At 47.1% G+C, this 15,970-nt stretch overlaps 2 protein-coding genes across 3 annotated transcripts in view; one reads left to right on the plus strand and one right to left on the minus strand.

Moving 5' to 3' along the window:
- Positions 1–15,970, plus strand: part of FBXW8 (F-box and WD repeat domain containing 8) — a 106,381-nt gene that overhangs the window by 86,888 nt on the left and 3,523 nt on the right. Inside the window, exons 8-9 of the mRNA XM_084868311.1 lie at positions 1,160–1,287; positions 14,341–14,514. Of these exons, the coding sequence (XP_084724437.1) occupies positions 1,160–1,287; positions 14,341–14,514 (302 nt within the window). The remainder of the gene's footprint in view (positions 1–1,159; positions 1,288–14,340; positions 14,515–15,970) is intronic.
- TESC (tescalcin) overlaps positions 12,251–15,970 on the minus strand; it is a 57,230-nt gene continuing 53,510 nt past the window's right edge. For both annotated transcript variants that reach the window (XM_084868388.1, XM_084868387.1), the window contains 2 exons: positions 14,317–14,494; positions 12,251–13,132 (listed from right to left, as the gene is read on the minus strand). The gene's annotated coding sequence lies outside the window, so the exon portion shown is untranslated. The remainder of the gene's footprint in view (positions 13,133–14,316; positions 14,495–15,970) is intronic.

The raw sequence follows: 15,970 nt of genomic DNA on the forward strand, positions 1-15,970 counted from the left end.
TTCTCAGAAACTTTTATTTTCAACTGCATAAAAATAACATTTATCTTGCTTACTCTAGTCTTCATGGGTTAAAGTTTGAAATCGCCCTCTTCCAGATGCTGCTGTGAGCAATAGTTAGTATTATAGTGTTGCCTGGACTATTAGGAATTTCTAAAGATTCACTTGTTAGAAATGTGTGTTGACAATGAGATTGATGAAGTTCAAGGTGGAGACAATTTGTTAATTTCTCAATACTAAAATAAGAACCTGTATACTAATACTTGATAAATGAATAGGCACCGAACAGTGTTGATGAGGAGGCTTTTTGACTGTGAATTTGGGGGCAAGAACTGTGTCCTCGGTACTTACAGCAGTGACTGACCCATAGCAGGCAATTCATGTTAATTAAGTTGAACTGAATTACCAAGTTGTTTTTTTTTTTTTAGTAGAAGTCTTAAATCTTAGAACGATTATTTGTGAATCATCTCTTGTCCTTTTGCTGGAGAGAAGGCACGGAAGTGTTTACATTTAACAAATATTTTGTCTAGAGACGAAGACCACCTTATTATTTGCGCCCATACCTTACGGAACAGAGCTCCTTAAAATGAGCAAGTGGAGAGGGAAGAGGGAAGCACTGGGACCAGGACTTTGGGTGTGGCGTTTGGTCTAAAGGACTCATCTAGAGGTTCACTGTGCAGGCTTCCTTTTCCTGGGTGTTTGGACCATTCTCTCCTGTACCTCCCGGGGTATGGATGCAGGAAGCGGAAGAAGAAAGAACCCGCGTGGCTGGCTGCATGCTTCTGCACCTGCTCCTTTCCCATCAATTCCAAACCAGGCAACGCCAGTGACCCTCATTTCCACGCCTCTTTCTCTGTTAGGAAACGCAAACCTCATTTCTTCATTTGGCATTTTCCTGTGTGTCCTTTGAGTTTGTTTGCACCTGGGACTGAGGAATTCTCTGGATTTCCCTTCACTTCCTTTTGCATTTCCTTTTGTCATTCTAACAGCCCTGTGCCTACAATCTCACTCCCTGGACAAGGTCAGGGTGTGACCGGGTCAGGGTGTTGAGTGGCAGAGCGTCTTTCCTAGGGGCTGGGCGAGGCTGCCTGGATGTGCGGAAACAAAGCGGGTGGGTGTAGGACTGCCGTCTGTAACGGCCCCGCGTGTTCCTTCTCCCCAGATCCTGGTCTACAGCCTGGAAGCAGAACGCTGCCTCTCGAAGCTGGGCAACACGCTTGGCGACTTCTCCTGCGTCAACCTCAGGGACAGCCCCCCCAACCTCATGGTCAGCGGCAACATGGACAGGAGGTATGTCTGAGTAACAGGTTTTGTAGCCACAGCCGTTTCTGTCGCCGCCGGGCCTCCGGCCTCACTGCTCACGTGTCCGCCGCGGCTCACACTCGCAGTGCTCACTCCACGCTTCGTCCCCGTGCTCAGCTGATCCCAGCGATGCTGTCTGTGAACCCGAGAACAAAGTCTCCTATTAGGTAATAGTTGGACGGCGCTGTCTCTGCCTCTTTCTGCGGCACCACAGGAAGGTGGTCTCTAAGCCATTTGGTGGATGCAGTTGGTGGAAGGCCCAGTGAGACCACTTGGAATAAATTTGTTTGGCATTTAAAAGCTCACTTTCTAATATTAAAAACAATAACCTAAGGGATGAATCATGTCCAACGAAATGGGGTTGCCTGCCAAATGATGTCAAGAGTGTGTTTCCGAGCGCCGTGGCGTCCCTCTGGTGATGGGGAAGGGCCGCATGTGAACAGATTCCAGTTCCTATTTAGGTGATTAGCAGCCTTCTCTTCAGCGCTGGCTCGGGGAGTCGGGTTTTCCCGGTGCAGGTCCCGTGCCAGCCACGGGCGCTCCAGGAACCGTCAGCACGAAAGGATTAAAGTGTTTGAAAAGACTCCGTGTCCAAATTTTAGTGTTTTCTCCCCCCACCCCCATGTCCTCTCCCCATGTCTTGTCTTTTCTTTTTTTAAATGTCTGGCTGGTTACAGGCCGTGTCTGATCCAGCCGGGAAGAGAGGTGGCATGGCTAGCGGCCAGGGCCTGCCGCCCCCCCCCCCCCCCCCCCCCGCGCCGGCCCCCGGCTGCAGGTGGCGGGCTGCTCGGCGGGGGGGTCAGATTACGGGCGAGGACTCTTTCGTGCCAAGCCCCCCATCTCGGTGGCACCAGTGCGGCACTTGCAAAAATAATCATTTTGTCAAATAATATTTTCAACTCCTGACCTTCACCCCTCTGCTACCCCTTCCCCTTAGAGCCAAAAGAAAATGCGAGAATGCTTTGCTGAAAGGAAATACTTATCTTTTTTCTCAAGGCCCCCAAACGTGGCTGATGTTTCCGAGGCTTGAGAATTGAGCTGCTCAGCGTGTCCAGTTTTCCTCTTAAAAACCCCCGCCAGGCTCCATAAGTGGCCCCGGGTGCCCCAGCAAATGAAACACGTCAGTTTGTAGTTGTACTCGCACGTCTTAGTTTCCAGACTGCGCTGCACAAAGGCTCCGAGCTTATCTGATAGGGTCTCCCCGCAGGGACCTCCAGCTCCCCGCTTTCCAGGAGAGCACATGCAGGGCGCTGGTGTCCAGGCGGGAGGGGGGGCTTGTGGGTCAGGTTCACAGCGCGGCCGCTTAGGTGGCAGCCACAGGCACACTCCGGACTCGGCGCTAGAGGACGGGCAAGCCAGGCTGTCGGGACCACTGTCGGCTCCCCCAGGCTGCCAGGTAGTCCGAGCAACACATACTCAGTGTATACAGCGTGTCCCAAAAATGTACACACACTTGGAATGATTATAAAGTCAGTGTTTATTAATACACCGTTCATTTTCAAAATTTAAAGGAATCCAGGAATGACTAATTTTTTGTCAGTGCCTGTCTTCAAACTGATGACCGTTCTGGTCCAGGCCCTGCTGATAAGTGAAGCAGTGGAATCACAAACATCAGGGATTATTTTGTTAGGTAGGTGTGTGCCTTTAATTCATCAACTGCTACCGCAAACTATCTTTTATGTATCCCCGTAAAAAAAAGTCTAGTGCACTTTAGGATAAATTTTCTTTGTTCAAATCAGTTGAACTTAAAAAGGAGTGAAATTGTTAAAGTGTATATATATATATATATGTGTGTGTGTGTGTGTGTGTGTGTATATATATATATATATATATATATACACACACACACACACACACACACACATACATACATACACACATACACACACTCCAGAGTTAAGCACAGCTGAATTAACTCTGGAGCAGGCTGCCTGCTCATGCGACCATGGCCAGGAGGAACTAACGCTCAGTGTGCGGGTTCGCGGTCACCTTGCAGTCCAGACTTGATCACATGAAGCCCATTTTATTAGTAAACCAATGTTATTTTTTAAAACCTCTGTTTCTGTTCTAGTGACTTGGAGTTGGGGAGGGGGCCACCCTAAGTGGCCCTCAGTCAGGGCAGTCCTACCACTGTGCCAGCTGTTTGACCAGAGTATGTCCGAGTCTCACCATCGTGCGGAGAATTATCCCTATGAGTCTTGAGTAGCAGGGTAAGCAATATGAATTTGAAGCACAGGGGTTAAATATTGTACGTCTGGAAAAAGGAAGGAATAGGGAATCTAAACTCTTAAATGTAGTACAGGGAAACACTGTGAGGTTTTCCCTTTCAAAGGCTTAATGGCTATGAGTAGGAGCTCATTAGAGAGGCACACCCTTGCTTCCACAGCTTATGTTTTATTCAAAAGTGGCAGTAAGGGGGCAGATATTTTGAAAGGAACTACATCCTAGACTGTTATTTAATGACTAGTGCAATTTTTAAAAACCTGGACCCTCCATTTTCTTAACTTAAAAAACTGAATTTTGAGTCCATTCTCTTAGTACTTTATAAATAACTTGAGAATGGGCTCTAAAGATGCATAAAACTGCCCCAAGTTGAGTTAGTTTGCAAACACAAGTGGAATTTGCAAGGAGTTTCCTTTTTTTGGTGAGAGGTGGGGGATACGGATGTTGGACCTATTAATATTGTCCCACAGATCATGGAAGCTCTGCTCACTGCTTCTTCAGGTCACATGATATCTGCTCTGTAACTTCAGGTTCACTGGCTCTTCCTCTGTCATATCCATTCTGCTGATGAGCTCATCGGTGACTTTTATTTCAGATTTTGTATTTTTTAGTTCCAAAATGTCTATTCAATTCTTTTTCATAGTTTTTATTTCTCTGCTCCAAATGTCAGTCTTTTTTAGCATTTTACCTTTTTAAAAATACATGTTTTTATTGATTTTTTTTTTTTTAGAGTAAAAGGGAAAGGTGGGGGGGGAGAGAGAGGGGGGGGGGGAGGGAGGGAGGGAGAGAGAGAGAAAGAAAGAGAAAATAATCGATTGGCTCCCTCCTGCACACCCCTTACTGGGAATCGAACCTGTGACCTCTTTGGTTCATGGTTGATGCTCAACCATTGAGCCACACCAGTGGGGCACGGTTTTACTTTTACCTCATGGGATATAGTTACAATAGCTGCTTTAATGTTATTAATGATTACCCAAATTTGGGTTGTTTTAGGGTTGATATCTGTTAGTTGTTATTCCCTTTGAGAATGGGTCACATTTTCCTGTGTTTTTTTGTTTGTTTGTTTGTTTGTTTGTTTGTTGCGGGTGGGTATGTTGGGTAATTTAGGTTGCATCCTGGACATTTTGAATGTTAGGTCCTGCCCACTTCGGACTCTGTTATGTAATCCTCTGGCAACTGTTGAGATTTTTTATTTATTTAAAGGCAGGCAGTCACCCTGGTCAGTCTTGCCTGCAGTGGGTGGTGATCCCAGTGTCTTTTTAATTTCCAAAGCCTTTGCCATGCCCCTCTAGCTGTGGGCACATGTGCCACGCAGGTTAGTCTGAGATGGCGGCAGGGCGGACTAATGGAGTCCTCGGACCTCTGCTGTGCTGCCCTGGGCTGTCCTGCACAGCTAGGGAGGAGCCTTGGGTTTCTGGGATCATACAGAGATGGGCTCCCTTCTCCAGGTCCCTCTTCATCCCTGTACTTCCCAGCCTCCAGGCTCCTTTCTCTGGGCCTGTCATCAATCAGTAGTTGGGTTTCTCTCAGAGTTTTTCCTGCCTTCATTGCTACCACCATGCAGCTCTGTGACACCTTATTTGGGCTGCAGGGGCTCCCTCTCTTGGTTCTTCAGAATGAAGTTTCTTTTAGCATTTTAGCTCCTGCAGCACCACCCGGCTCTGCACCGGAGCTCATCCCAGCTCCAGGCTGTGAGAGAAAAGGGAAAATGGGAAGCCTTTGTCCACATGGCCACTTCCTCCACAAGGCACCGTCTTTACTTTACTCCCAGAGTCCTCGGGAACTGGCTTTTTGTGTTTTGTGCAGGGCTTGTGGTTGCAGTCAGCAGAGGTCAGAGGCAGTGTTGGGCTCACTGCATCTTGGCCAGCATCAGAACTCTCTTTTAAACGACGTAGTTAACTGCTGTGTTCGGCAGTAGAGGCTTTGTTAAAGAAGGCCTCTCCCATCCTGTGGCCCTCAGTCTTCTCCTCCGGGATCTGCTCCTCCTTTCTCAGTCAGCTCTGGGTCTGGAATGCGGAAGCTTATTGGAGTTCTGCTGGGAAGACTCAGAAAAGCGTTGGGGGTAAGAGCATATATCAGATAGTTAGTGGGTTGCCAAGGCAGCATTCACTGAACCAACAAATCCCACTGCTTTTCTCCATAATCTCAAGAGTATTTTTTAAAATATATTTTTACTAGAGGCCCAATGCACGAAGATTTGTGCAAGAATGGGCCTGCCTTCCCCTGGCTGCCGTCGCCACCTTCGCTCCAGCTGGAACCGCCTTTCTGCCTTCACTCTGCCTTCACTGAGAAAGAAGGAGCAGATCACGGAGGAGAAGACTGAGGGCCACAGGATGGGGAGGGGCCTTCTTTAACAAAGGCTCTACTGCCGAACACAGCATTTAATTAAATCATTTAAAAGAGAGCATTCTGATGCTGGCCAAAAGTAAAGGCAGAAAGGTGTGAGAACCTTTTCACTTCCCACGCTGCCCAGAGGCTCAGAATGGCTAGATACAAGTGTCCTGCGCCCAGCCGCTGGGTGCCTGTGTATGCAAATTAAGCCACCATCTTGGATGGGTTAATTTGCATACTCCTAACTGGCTGGTGGGTGTAGCAAAGGTACGGTCAATTTACATATTTCTTTTTTATTAGTGCAGATTGATTTCAGAGGGGGAGGGAGAGATAGAAGCATCAATTATGAGAGAGAACCATCAATCAGCTGCCTCCTACACATCCTACACTGGGATTGAGCCTACAACCTAGGCATGTGCCCTTGACAGGAATCGAACTTGGGACCCTTCAGTCTATAGGCCGATGCTCTATCCACTGAGCCAAACAGGTAGGACATCTCAAGATTATTTTTAAAAATTTTCGTAGCTTTATTGAGAAAATTTCATACCTACAATTAATTTAAATTGTGCAACTCAATGTAAAGTTCACAAGGTTGTGCAATCATCACCAAGTTAATTTTAGAACGTTTTCATCACTTCACATAAACCTCATAATCATTAGTAGTCATTCTTCATCTCCACCCTATCCCTCCAGCTCTAGGCAGCCACTATCTGCTTTCTGTCTCTGCGGATCTGTTTTGAACACTTCGTATAAATGGAATCATACACATGCTACCTTTTGTGACTGTCTTCTTCCACTTGGCATGTTTATGATAAACTTGTAGCATGATTCACTACCCCCTTCCTTTTTACAGCCAAATGCTATTCCCTTGTATGAATATACCACATTTATTCATTCGTCAGTTAATGGGCACTTGGGTTGTTTTTTGTTTTTGTTTTACTATTATGTATGCTGTGGTTAACCATTCAAGTACACATTTTGTGTAGATACATGTTTTCTCTTCTCTTGGATATATACTTATGAATGGAATTGCAGGCTTATTCGGTAACTCTGTGTTTAACAACTCGAGGAATTGCCAGATTTTTTCTAAGTGGCTGTCCACCTCCTCAGCAATATGCACCATTGTTCTGATGGCAGATGTTCTAATGGGTGAAGTGGTATCTCATTGTGATTTTAAAATTTTTTATTAAATGTATTGGGGTGACCTTGGTTAATAAGATTATGTAAGTTTCAAGTGTACAGTCTATAGTACATCACGTGTATATTGCATTGTGCATTCACCAGGCATGAAAAGTGAAATAAGTCAGATGGAGAAAGTCAAGAACTGTTGGTTTTAGTTTTCATTCCCCTGACACTGAGCACCTCTGTGGATAGATGTGTGCTCGGATCGCTGGCCCATGTTTCAGATTGGGTTCTTTCTTCACTTCCTGAGTTATGAGTTCTTCATGTATCCGGACACCTGTCCCTTCTAAGATAGAATTTGTAAATACGTCCTTCCATTCTGGGGATTGTCTTTTTATTCTCTTGATGGTGTTCTTTGAAGCACACAGGTTTTCATTTTGTTCGGGTCATTCTTTTTTCTTTGTTACTTGTGCTGTTGGTATTATAGTGAAAACTAGCCCAGAATCACAAAGATTTACTCCTGTTTTTTCTTCAAAGAATTTTTGTACTTTCGGCTGTTATAGTGAGGTCACAATGCAATTTGGAGTTAATTTTTGTATATGGTGTGAGGTGGGAGTCCAACCTCATTCTTTTGCATAAGGTTACCATTCAAGTTAGTGGGTAACTAATTGTCCCAGCATCTTTTATTGAAGGACTATTCCTTCCCCATTGAATTGTCTTGGCACTGTTGTTGAAAACCAGATGACCGTAAAATAGAGGGTTTATTCAAAGTATACTCATCTGATTAAAATTTAAAAAGAAATCCAATTTGGGGTCATGTGCCCTATTATTTTGGTGTTCCCTCCATCATTGTGTCTAGGTAAAACCTGGGCGGGCTTGTTAGGGGCCGCAGAGCTCTGTCCTGGTGACCTGGCTGAGGAAACGGGCCCGGGAAGGTGGGTGATCAGCCTGATGGGCCTGTTGCTCTTTGTGGGCAGATACGGAGAACTGGAGACTGCAGAGACGCAGCTTTAAGGTAGAGAGCTCTCAGCAGAGCCTCGTTGGCTCATTTTTCTAGTTGCTGTTTCAAGTGAATCATTTACTAAAGGACATCACCAGTGTTATCTAGATAAAGCTATTGATTTTGGTATATAAAGGTTATATTTAAAACCTCTTTAGTAGCCCAGGTTCAGTGGAACAAAACAGAATCACGTATTGATTTTTTTAAATACTAGTTTTCTTTATTAATCTGGTCATTTTTTTTTTTTAAAGCCTACATTTTAATGCCTCTTGCTCGTTCCCTTTATTTTCTGGATAGAAATATATCCTTCCTAATGAAACTGCCGAGCTGAGTCCAAACAGTCTTCATCTTTGCCACCCAGTACAGCCTGCTGTATTATCACGAGGGATTATTTAACCCAAAGCAATGGGGAGCGAGCCCTGAGGTGTGACCCCAGTTAAAGAGTCTCAGCGCTCACTTCTTGCCCTGACGAATACAAAGTTGCCGTGTGCTCTGGCCCTGCTGCCTGCTGTCAGAGCGGGCGTGGGGCAGGCCTGTTGTTTGCTCCATCTGCAAGTGTTGTAATAAGTTATTCAGAGCTCTTAGTACAGGACCAACCAGAGCGTGCCTCCCTCTCCGTTCCAGCACGTTTTCCTGCCCATCAGATGGATGCTCCTCTGTTGGAGGCTTTGGAAGGTTCTGGTGTCTTTTGTTTTAATTGGCGGGCTAGAGCCGACTCCTACGGTGCGATTTTCATTAGAGAGGGGCTGGAGGGAGGGAGTGCTGGAACAGCCCTCCGAATCCAGCCATGAATATTAAACATAACACAATTACAGCTTCGGACCAATTATTTTTCTTTGCAGCGGGCAAAGTTGATGAAATGCGCGCTAGATGGGGACTCGGTACCTACCATTGGCTTCTCTCTGTCCCTGGAATCGGTCGTCTTGGCACACATCAGTGCCCGGTTGCTGTGCTACCTGTTCCCAGCGCCGGGCTTGATCCGAGGGCTGCGGACCGGCTCTGCCAAGGGGCGCTGTGCGGGTTGGTGCCGCGCACGGTCAGCTGTCGAGGCAGACACGGGCCCTGCACGCGAATGTGAACGGCTCCTGTGGACCCGCACGCTGGGGGGTTTGCTATCCGGCGACAGGAGGCCACAGTGAGGCCTCTCCAGGAGATGTCATGCAAATGCTCTTCCTATTTCCCTGTGGGGGAAGGTCAAGTCTGTTTTGGCCGTTTTTTTGTTTCCTTGGTGATACAAAATACGCAAGTGTTGTATCTTTTGGTGTATTTGTTTGTTTTGTTTGGAGCCACCCGCGCTGGTATCTAAATACAATAGGAAAACAGATGGCAAACTTTGAACTTCTGGGCCAAATTTGTGTTTGCCTTTGTCTCCTTAACAGCCAAACTGTAAATTATAGAGCATAAATATTCAACAGAAGGGCTCTTTATGAAAATCGCCCGGCAAAGTGGGCCCTTATTAACCAGATGTGTGCTGGGAAGTATTTGGGCTAAGTTTTTCCTATCCCTGTCCCTCTCGGGTCCCCATAAGCAGGAAGCCCGGCTGTGGTTGCTGCAGGCAAAGCTCCTTCTACGGTGCCGACACCTTCCTGCCCTTCCTCACCCTCCAAGGGCTGGTGGGGAGACCTTTGCTTTCCAGCACATTCCACGTTCTCCCGCATCCCTGGAGGCCCAGCTCCTCTCCGGGAAGTGGGGTTTGAAGGGCATGCTGGAGTATTGGGGATCGTCATCAGTATGTGTCACCTCACTGGCTGCATGTTCTGCCCAGGAAGAATCCATGCATCTCCTGTGCTCTGAGATGACATCTGTATTTGAAGCAGTGTGTGCCCATGGGAGGGTAAGGGGTGTGTAAAGTAAGGGATGCCTGTGCACGCCCCACCCAGCTTACACAGCGTGGCCGCACCTCAGGGTGCCCGCACCTCAGGGTGCCCGCACCTCAGGGTGCCTGTACCTCAGGGTGCCCGTTCTAGGCACGAATGAGTTCTTGTTTCTTAAAACAGCATGGCAGTGTCTAGAAGAGAAAAGTAAAAGCCACTTTCCCCCCTCATTCTTAATTGCCCCTCTTCCCCCAGGTAACTGCTACCAATTTGAGTATATCCTTCCAGAATTTTCTCTTTAAATTTTTTCAATTTTACTTAAACATGTAACCCATACAGTCAAACTTGAATTAAAAAGCAGAAGCATCCAGCCACCATGGCTCAGTGGTTGAGCATCAACCTAGGAACCAGGAGGTCACAGTTTGATTTCTATCAAGGGCTCATGCCCAGGTTGCAGGCTCAATCCCCAGTGTGGGACGTGCAGGAGGCAGCTGACCAGTGATTCTCTCTCGTCATTGATGTTTCTATCTCTCCCTTCCTCTCTGAAATTGATAGAAATAAATATTTTTGAAAAGCACAGAGGCATAAGTAGGAAGCAGTTGGTCTCTGGGAACAGCGAGCCTTTTCTAAGGAGCCACTGCATGTGCGCAGCATACACCCTCCGTCTGTCACACTCGGCCGTGGTTGGACGTAGAGCCGTGTTTTGGTGGCGCTGCCTGTCAGTGTTCCTAGATCTGTCTCTCTCTCCAGTGGCTCCACAGGCTCACTGTCCGGATGCACAGTGATTGCTTTAGCTCGCACTCCATTGAGGGAGCAAGTTAATCCAAATGCATGAGGACTTAAATGTTTTTCTAGTTTTTCCTGTCGTTCTAATGGTCATTCCTCGGTAGGGAATGTCTTTTTTCCTAGGTTTCTTTTAAGACCTCTTGTAGATTTTTGCATATTCCCACCTTATGATACTCTTAGGTAGTATTTGTTTATTTTGATTACGGCTCATTAAGTATGAGTATGCTTTGTCATTGATTCGGGAAACATATTAGCCATTAACTATTTGAATATTGCTTCTTTGCTACACACACACACACACACACTATTTTTTCCTTCTGGAACTTCTTTTGAACACATGCTGAACTGTTCCCTTCTATTCTTCCTGTCTCTTAACCCCTCATTCACATTGTTCACCTGTTTAATTTCTGTTCCGCATTCTAGGTAATTTTTCTGATGTATCCTCTAATTCATAAACTCTTCCAGCCGATTAATTTCAGGGACTATATTTCCATTTGTAGGCTACATTGGCATTTTTATAAAGCAGGAATCTCAATATTCCCTTTGGGTGGGCCTGTGTCCAGGTAAGATCCAAGCCCACTGGCTCCTGAGGTTGGCACCTGCCAGCAGCCTCACCCACCACACAGGCACACAGGGCCCTGGCACCGCAGCTCCAGCTCTTCAGGCTGGTTCTCAGCTCGAGCCCTGGGGAAGGCGCCGATTTTGTGAGCTCAGTAGTGCATTTAAGAGGATATCCAGCAGTATTAAGGGATTTTCAATGAGTGGGTCAACAAGTTGCCTGAAACAGAAGCCCCATCTTTTGCTACTAAAAACAGCGCTGTGGCCAATGGCTTGTATCCCTGTATGTGTGAGCATTTGTACACATGCGATATATCCTGAGTTCTTAGAAGCTGACTGCTAGGTCAGTAGTGTATTTTCTATTTTGTTGGGTATTACCAAGTCACTACCCCAAGAGGGATTTATGCTCACATCAGCCACACACACAAGCACCTGCCTCCCAGGTCTCACGGCACGGAGGGGCCCAGAGCGTCCGGCCAAGCTTTATCTTTGCCGGTGATAGGGGACAAGTGTGTATTGCATTAGTTTTATTTCCTAATGGCTCTCGTCACCAGTGAACTAGAACATGTCACACATGTTTAAAAACCATTAGTATTTGTTACTTTTGGGTTGTCAATCTTTACGATCAGTTTGAAGGCATCAGCCAGCCCTCTCTGTTACCAACCTTTTCCCCATTTGGTCATTTTGCCTTATGATTTTTTTCCTCCCATGTGGGAAAAACTTAAATACTTTAAATATTTTTCGTTTTCACTTCCAGGTTTTTTATATTTAGAAAGGCCTTTGCTATTCTGACTGTTTAGAGTTTAATTATGTTGACTCTTGAGCCTTCTATAATTTATTTTGGTATAATGTATATGATAGAACTTTAAAATAGAACTCTAAAGTTATAGGGTATTTTGCCTTTAATTGCTATTATAAGTAGGATCTCTGATTACATTTTTAAAGCAAGTGGTTGTTAGTACAAAAGATACAGCTGTTAATTTTGACATTAATTTGCATTTGATTCTCATTACTGGATTGCCATCTCTAGTGATAAATTCCCACCTCATTTTCTTTAATTATATCCAATTTTTAAAAACAATATGAGATATCAGTGGTAAATAAAAGTATAGGTCACTATTTTTTAAAGACTTTTTATTAGGAATAAATGTTTGATTTCATCAGATTTCGTTTCAGCATCCCTGGGAGTGACCGTGTGTTTTTCTTGTTTGTTACAATAGTAGGTGGATTGTCTAACAGGAGTTGGGTGGATTCTGTTAGTTAATATTTCATTTGGGTCTTAGCCTTGATGCCGATCGATTGCTCCTTCCCGGTGCTCTCCTCGCCGGGCTTCTTGGAAGAGAACGCTGGCTCCATGTGGGTTTGGAAGCTTTCCTCTCTCCTGTGAGGCGGGGCAGGCCACACCCCAGGGCTGCTCCTCCGGGGCAGGGCTCTCTGGGCGGGACAGCTGGCCCAGAGTGCTCTTGGTTACTTTGGTCATTCTTGGAAAGTCTTGTATTCATCCCTATCTTCAAATTTGGAGATTTAAACAGTTAAGTAGAAAACCTGAGTAGATTATAAAGACCAAAGAAATCAAATTAAACAATGAGGTCCATGAAGGTTTTCTGGGTTATTTTTCCAGGCAAGTTTTACTGAACATGTAGTGAATTGTACCCGTATCATTCTAAAGTACCCTCATCTCATCTTTGTGCTCCGAAATCCCTTTTCTGGTGTTAAAATTACTACCTCTTCCTTGCACCTACAAACGTGGCATTTGAGTTTAGCATATATTGAGTTTTGCTTTTTGACCCGTTTGAACTCTTCTAGGTGGGTTTGCTCTGTGTGTATCTGCTGACCGGCAGACAGGTTCGGTCTTACTTAAGCCGCTGTCCTCTTATCCTAAGCTCAGTGTTAATTCTCTGCGTCACTGCGTGCGTGTGTTGGCTCCTCACAGTCCTCGGGATTTTGCTACAGCGCTTTCTTTCAGAATACCTACAGGTTGCTCACTCTGAGTCCTTTTCTGTTAAAAGAAAACAAAAACAAAAGCCTTTTAATTTTGCCTTCAAATTCGGTAGGTAAGCTAGGTATAGAATTTTCAGGTCAAAATAGATTTGTGTGTGCATCTCATAACCGAGACTGTAGGACATGTTTCAGGTCATCCCTTCTCACCACTGATTTGGTGTCAAACACATGCACTGGTCACGTGGGCCATGCTAGCATTCTGTTTGCCCAGCGCCCCACTAGGTGAGTTACGGCATGGGGTCCTTATACACACATTTTGTCCCATTCAGTGGTAGCTCTTGTGGCTGATTTCAGAAGCTAAGTATATTGAGGTTTCTAGTGGAGAAGAGATTTCTGTCTCTCTCTGATTTATCCTGATGTAGAAGAGAACCTCTTTAAGAATTCAGAAGATTGCCCTGGCCGGTGTGGCTCAGTTGGCTGAGCGCTGTCCTGTACACTGAAAGGAAGTGGGTTCAATCCCTAGTTGAAGCGAGTACAGGAGGCAATTGATCGTTTCTCTCTAAAATCAATAAAAAGTATATCCTCCTGGTGAGGGGCAGGGAGAAATTCAGATGATGACAAGGCAAGTGATTCTTTCCAGACTTTAGGTAAGAGTATGTGGGCACTGGGCAGTCACTTCTTACGATTCTGTTACACTAGCTCAACTGTAGGTGGTCCCTTCCCACATTCAGCAAGATGGTGATGGACAGAGTTGAGTAAAAGGTTATTTTTCTCAACCAGGTAAGGGTTCGGGTGGCAGACAAGCGTAATCGATTTGCCTCTGGCCTTAAGAATATCACACCATGTACAGGATGTCCGTGCTGAGAGCTAATCTTTCCCTGGGGGCAGCCGGCGCCCATGGGAGGCCCAGTCAGAGCTCCTCTTCCCTCTGGGGCCGAGCACCCAGGGCAGGTGCCTCCCTGCTGAGCAGAGTGAGTGACAGGGCAGCTCTGGACTGGTCCTGCGTCTGTCTTCTTCTGTGAGCTCTTAAATCCTTCCAGCGAGCAGCTGCGGGCTCCTCACCGTCCATGTCTGTTGCGGCTGGGCCGCCTCTGTACGACAGCATACCGAGGAGATGACGTTTTATAGCCTGTTTATATGTCTGCAGCCACCGGGGTTTTTATGGCCTTTGTCTCATAGGACTGTTGTGCCTAGACCCCAGCACAACCAGAAGGGGTTTGTCAGTTCAGGCTTAACTCTTACCTCTGCTCACCTTGGGCCTTCCAGGGTGAGGATCCATGACCTCCGCACCAGCAAGACCGCCCTGTCGTTCTCGGCACACCAGCTTGGCGTCTCCGCAGTGCAGATGGACGACTGGAAAGTGGTCAGCGGAGGCGAGGAGGGCCTGGTCTCCGTGTGGGACTATCGGATGAACCAGAAGCTGTGGGAGGTGCATTCCAGGTGAGGCTGCTTCTCGGCACCTCCAGTGCTAACAGCGGGATGACACTAGTCAGCCTCCCAGCCAGGCGTGGTGCTCAGGCCGTCTGGGGCTTCCAGTCCTCACCGTAACCCGGAGCCAGCTGCTGTCCTCTCCATTCTCAGCCGAGGCTGCTCAGGCTGAGGAGTGGAGCCGGTCACAGTCAGTACAGAGGCATTTCCTCTCTCCCGTTGTGAAAACTGCCCCATCGCCACCTCCCTCCACTCAGAGTCGGGACATGATGTCCTGCCCATTCCTTGGACTTCCTTCCACTGGAGAAGGGCACTTAGGACTGAATGGATTCAGGCTTGGACTAGGTGCAGTCTCAATATTAGGTGCACTTTAACTCGAATATTCAAGTTAAACAGGTACCACCCAAGCACAGGCCGATGGCTTCACAGGTGTAGGTATGTTTACAGAAGTGGAGCCTAACTGGTTAAACACTCAACAGCAAGTATGTCAAACTCACGGCCGGCGGACCACACGCCTCGTTTATTTGGCCCGTGTTAGCCTTTGAGTTTGACGTGCTTGCTTACAACTTGCTCCTGACCTTTGGAGCAGGGTCAGCTCACCCCATCCACTCTGCTTCTGAGGCAGGTGGAAGGAAAGGCCTGCAATTGTGAGCTGAGCTCTGTTCCCCTCTAGTGCAGATCAGGATACAGGAGGCTCACAAGAAGGCAGCACAGTCTTCATTCTAACTATAAGAAGGGCCAGGTTAGAAGAAGAACGTGGTTTCTTCCTTGGAGGGCAGTGCTAGCAAGGGCCCCAGCAGCAGCTTTTACAGACGAGAGAGCTCTGGGTGACCTGCAGCGGACTGGGCAAGCCCTCCCATAGGCCCTTTACTGACTTCTGTGGTGATGCACTGAGCTGTCACCAGGTGGAGCCAAAAGGCAGCTAACACTCTCACCCACTGGAATCCCTTTTAAGAGTTTAGAGCTGGCTCCACCTGGCCCCAGCACTGCCTCCCGCGTGCAGCTCACCAGGTCCGCACTCCAGGTCTCATTCTCTCTCCGAGAAGCTGCATGCCCTCGGGTGAGCATGCTGGTGAAGCCGGCTAAGTAAGGTCTTCCCAGCACTGTTGTCCTGACTCGTCTGTAAATGTACATCCAGTTCTGCCACCGGTTAGTGGCTTGTCCCTCGTCAGGTTCAGTGCAGGCAGGCACCTGCCGCTCCTCTGAGCTCTGTCCAGCTGGCACTTGGTCAGGTGCCTGTTCGCCCCACCTCTGCCTGTCTCCTTGAGTCCTGCTCATACCTGTCCTTTCTCTCCATTCCTCCCGCCTCACTGGGCTCAGACTCCTGTATTCTCGAGAGAATCCTCTGCTCTAACCAGGAAGCCTTTGACACACACACACACACACACACACACACACACACACACACCCCGCGCGCTCCTGTGCCTTCTGAGCGGGCCTGTCAGCCTTGTCTCCTCCCCTTGAGTGC

The sequence above is a fragment of the Pipistrellus hanaki genome (assembly GCF_964339955.1).
Source record: "Pipistrellus hanaki genome assembly, chromosome: 19".
In the NCBI taxonomy this organism is placed as follows: domain Eukaryota; kingdom Metazoa; phylum Chordata; class Mammalia; order Chiroptera; family Vespertilionidae; genus Pipistrellus; species Pipistrellus hanaki.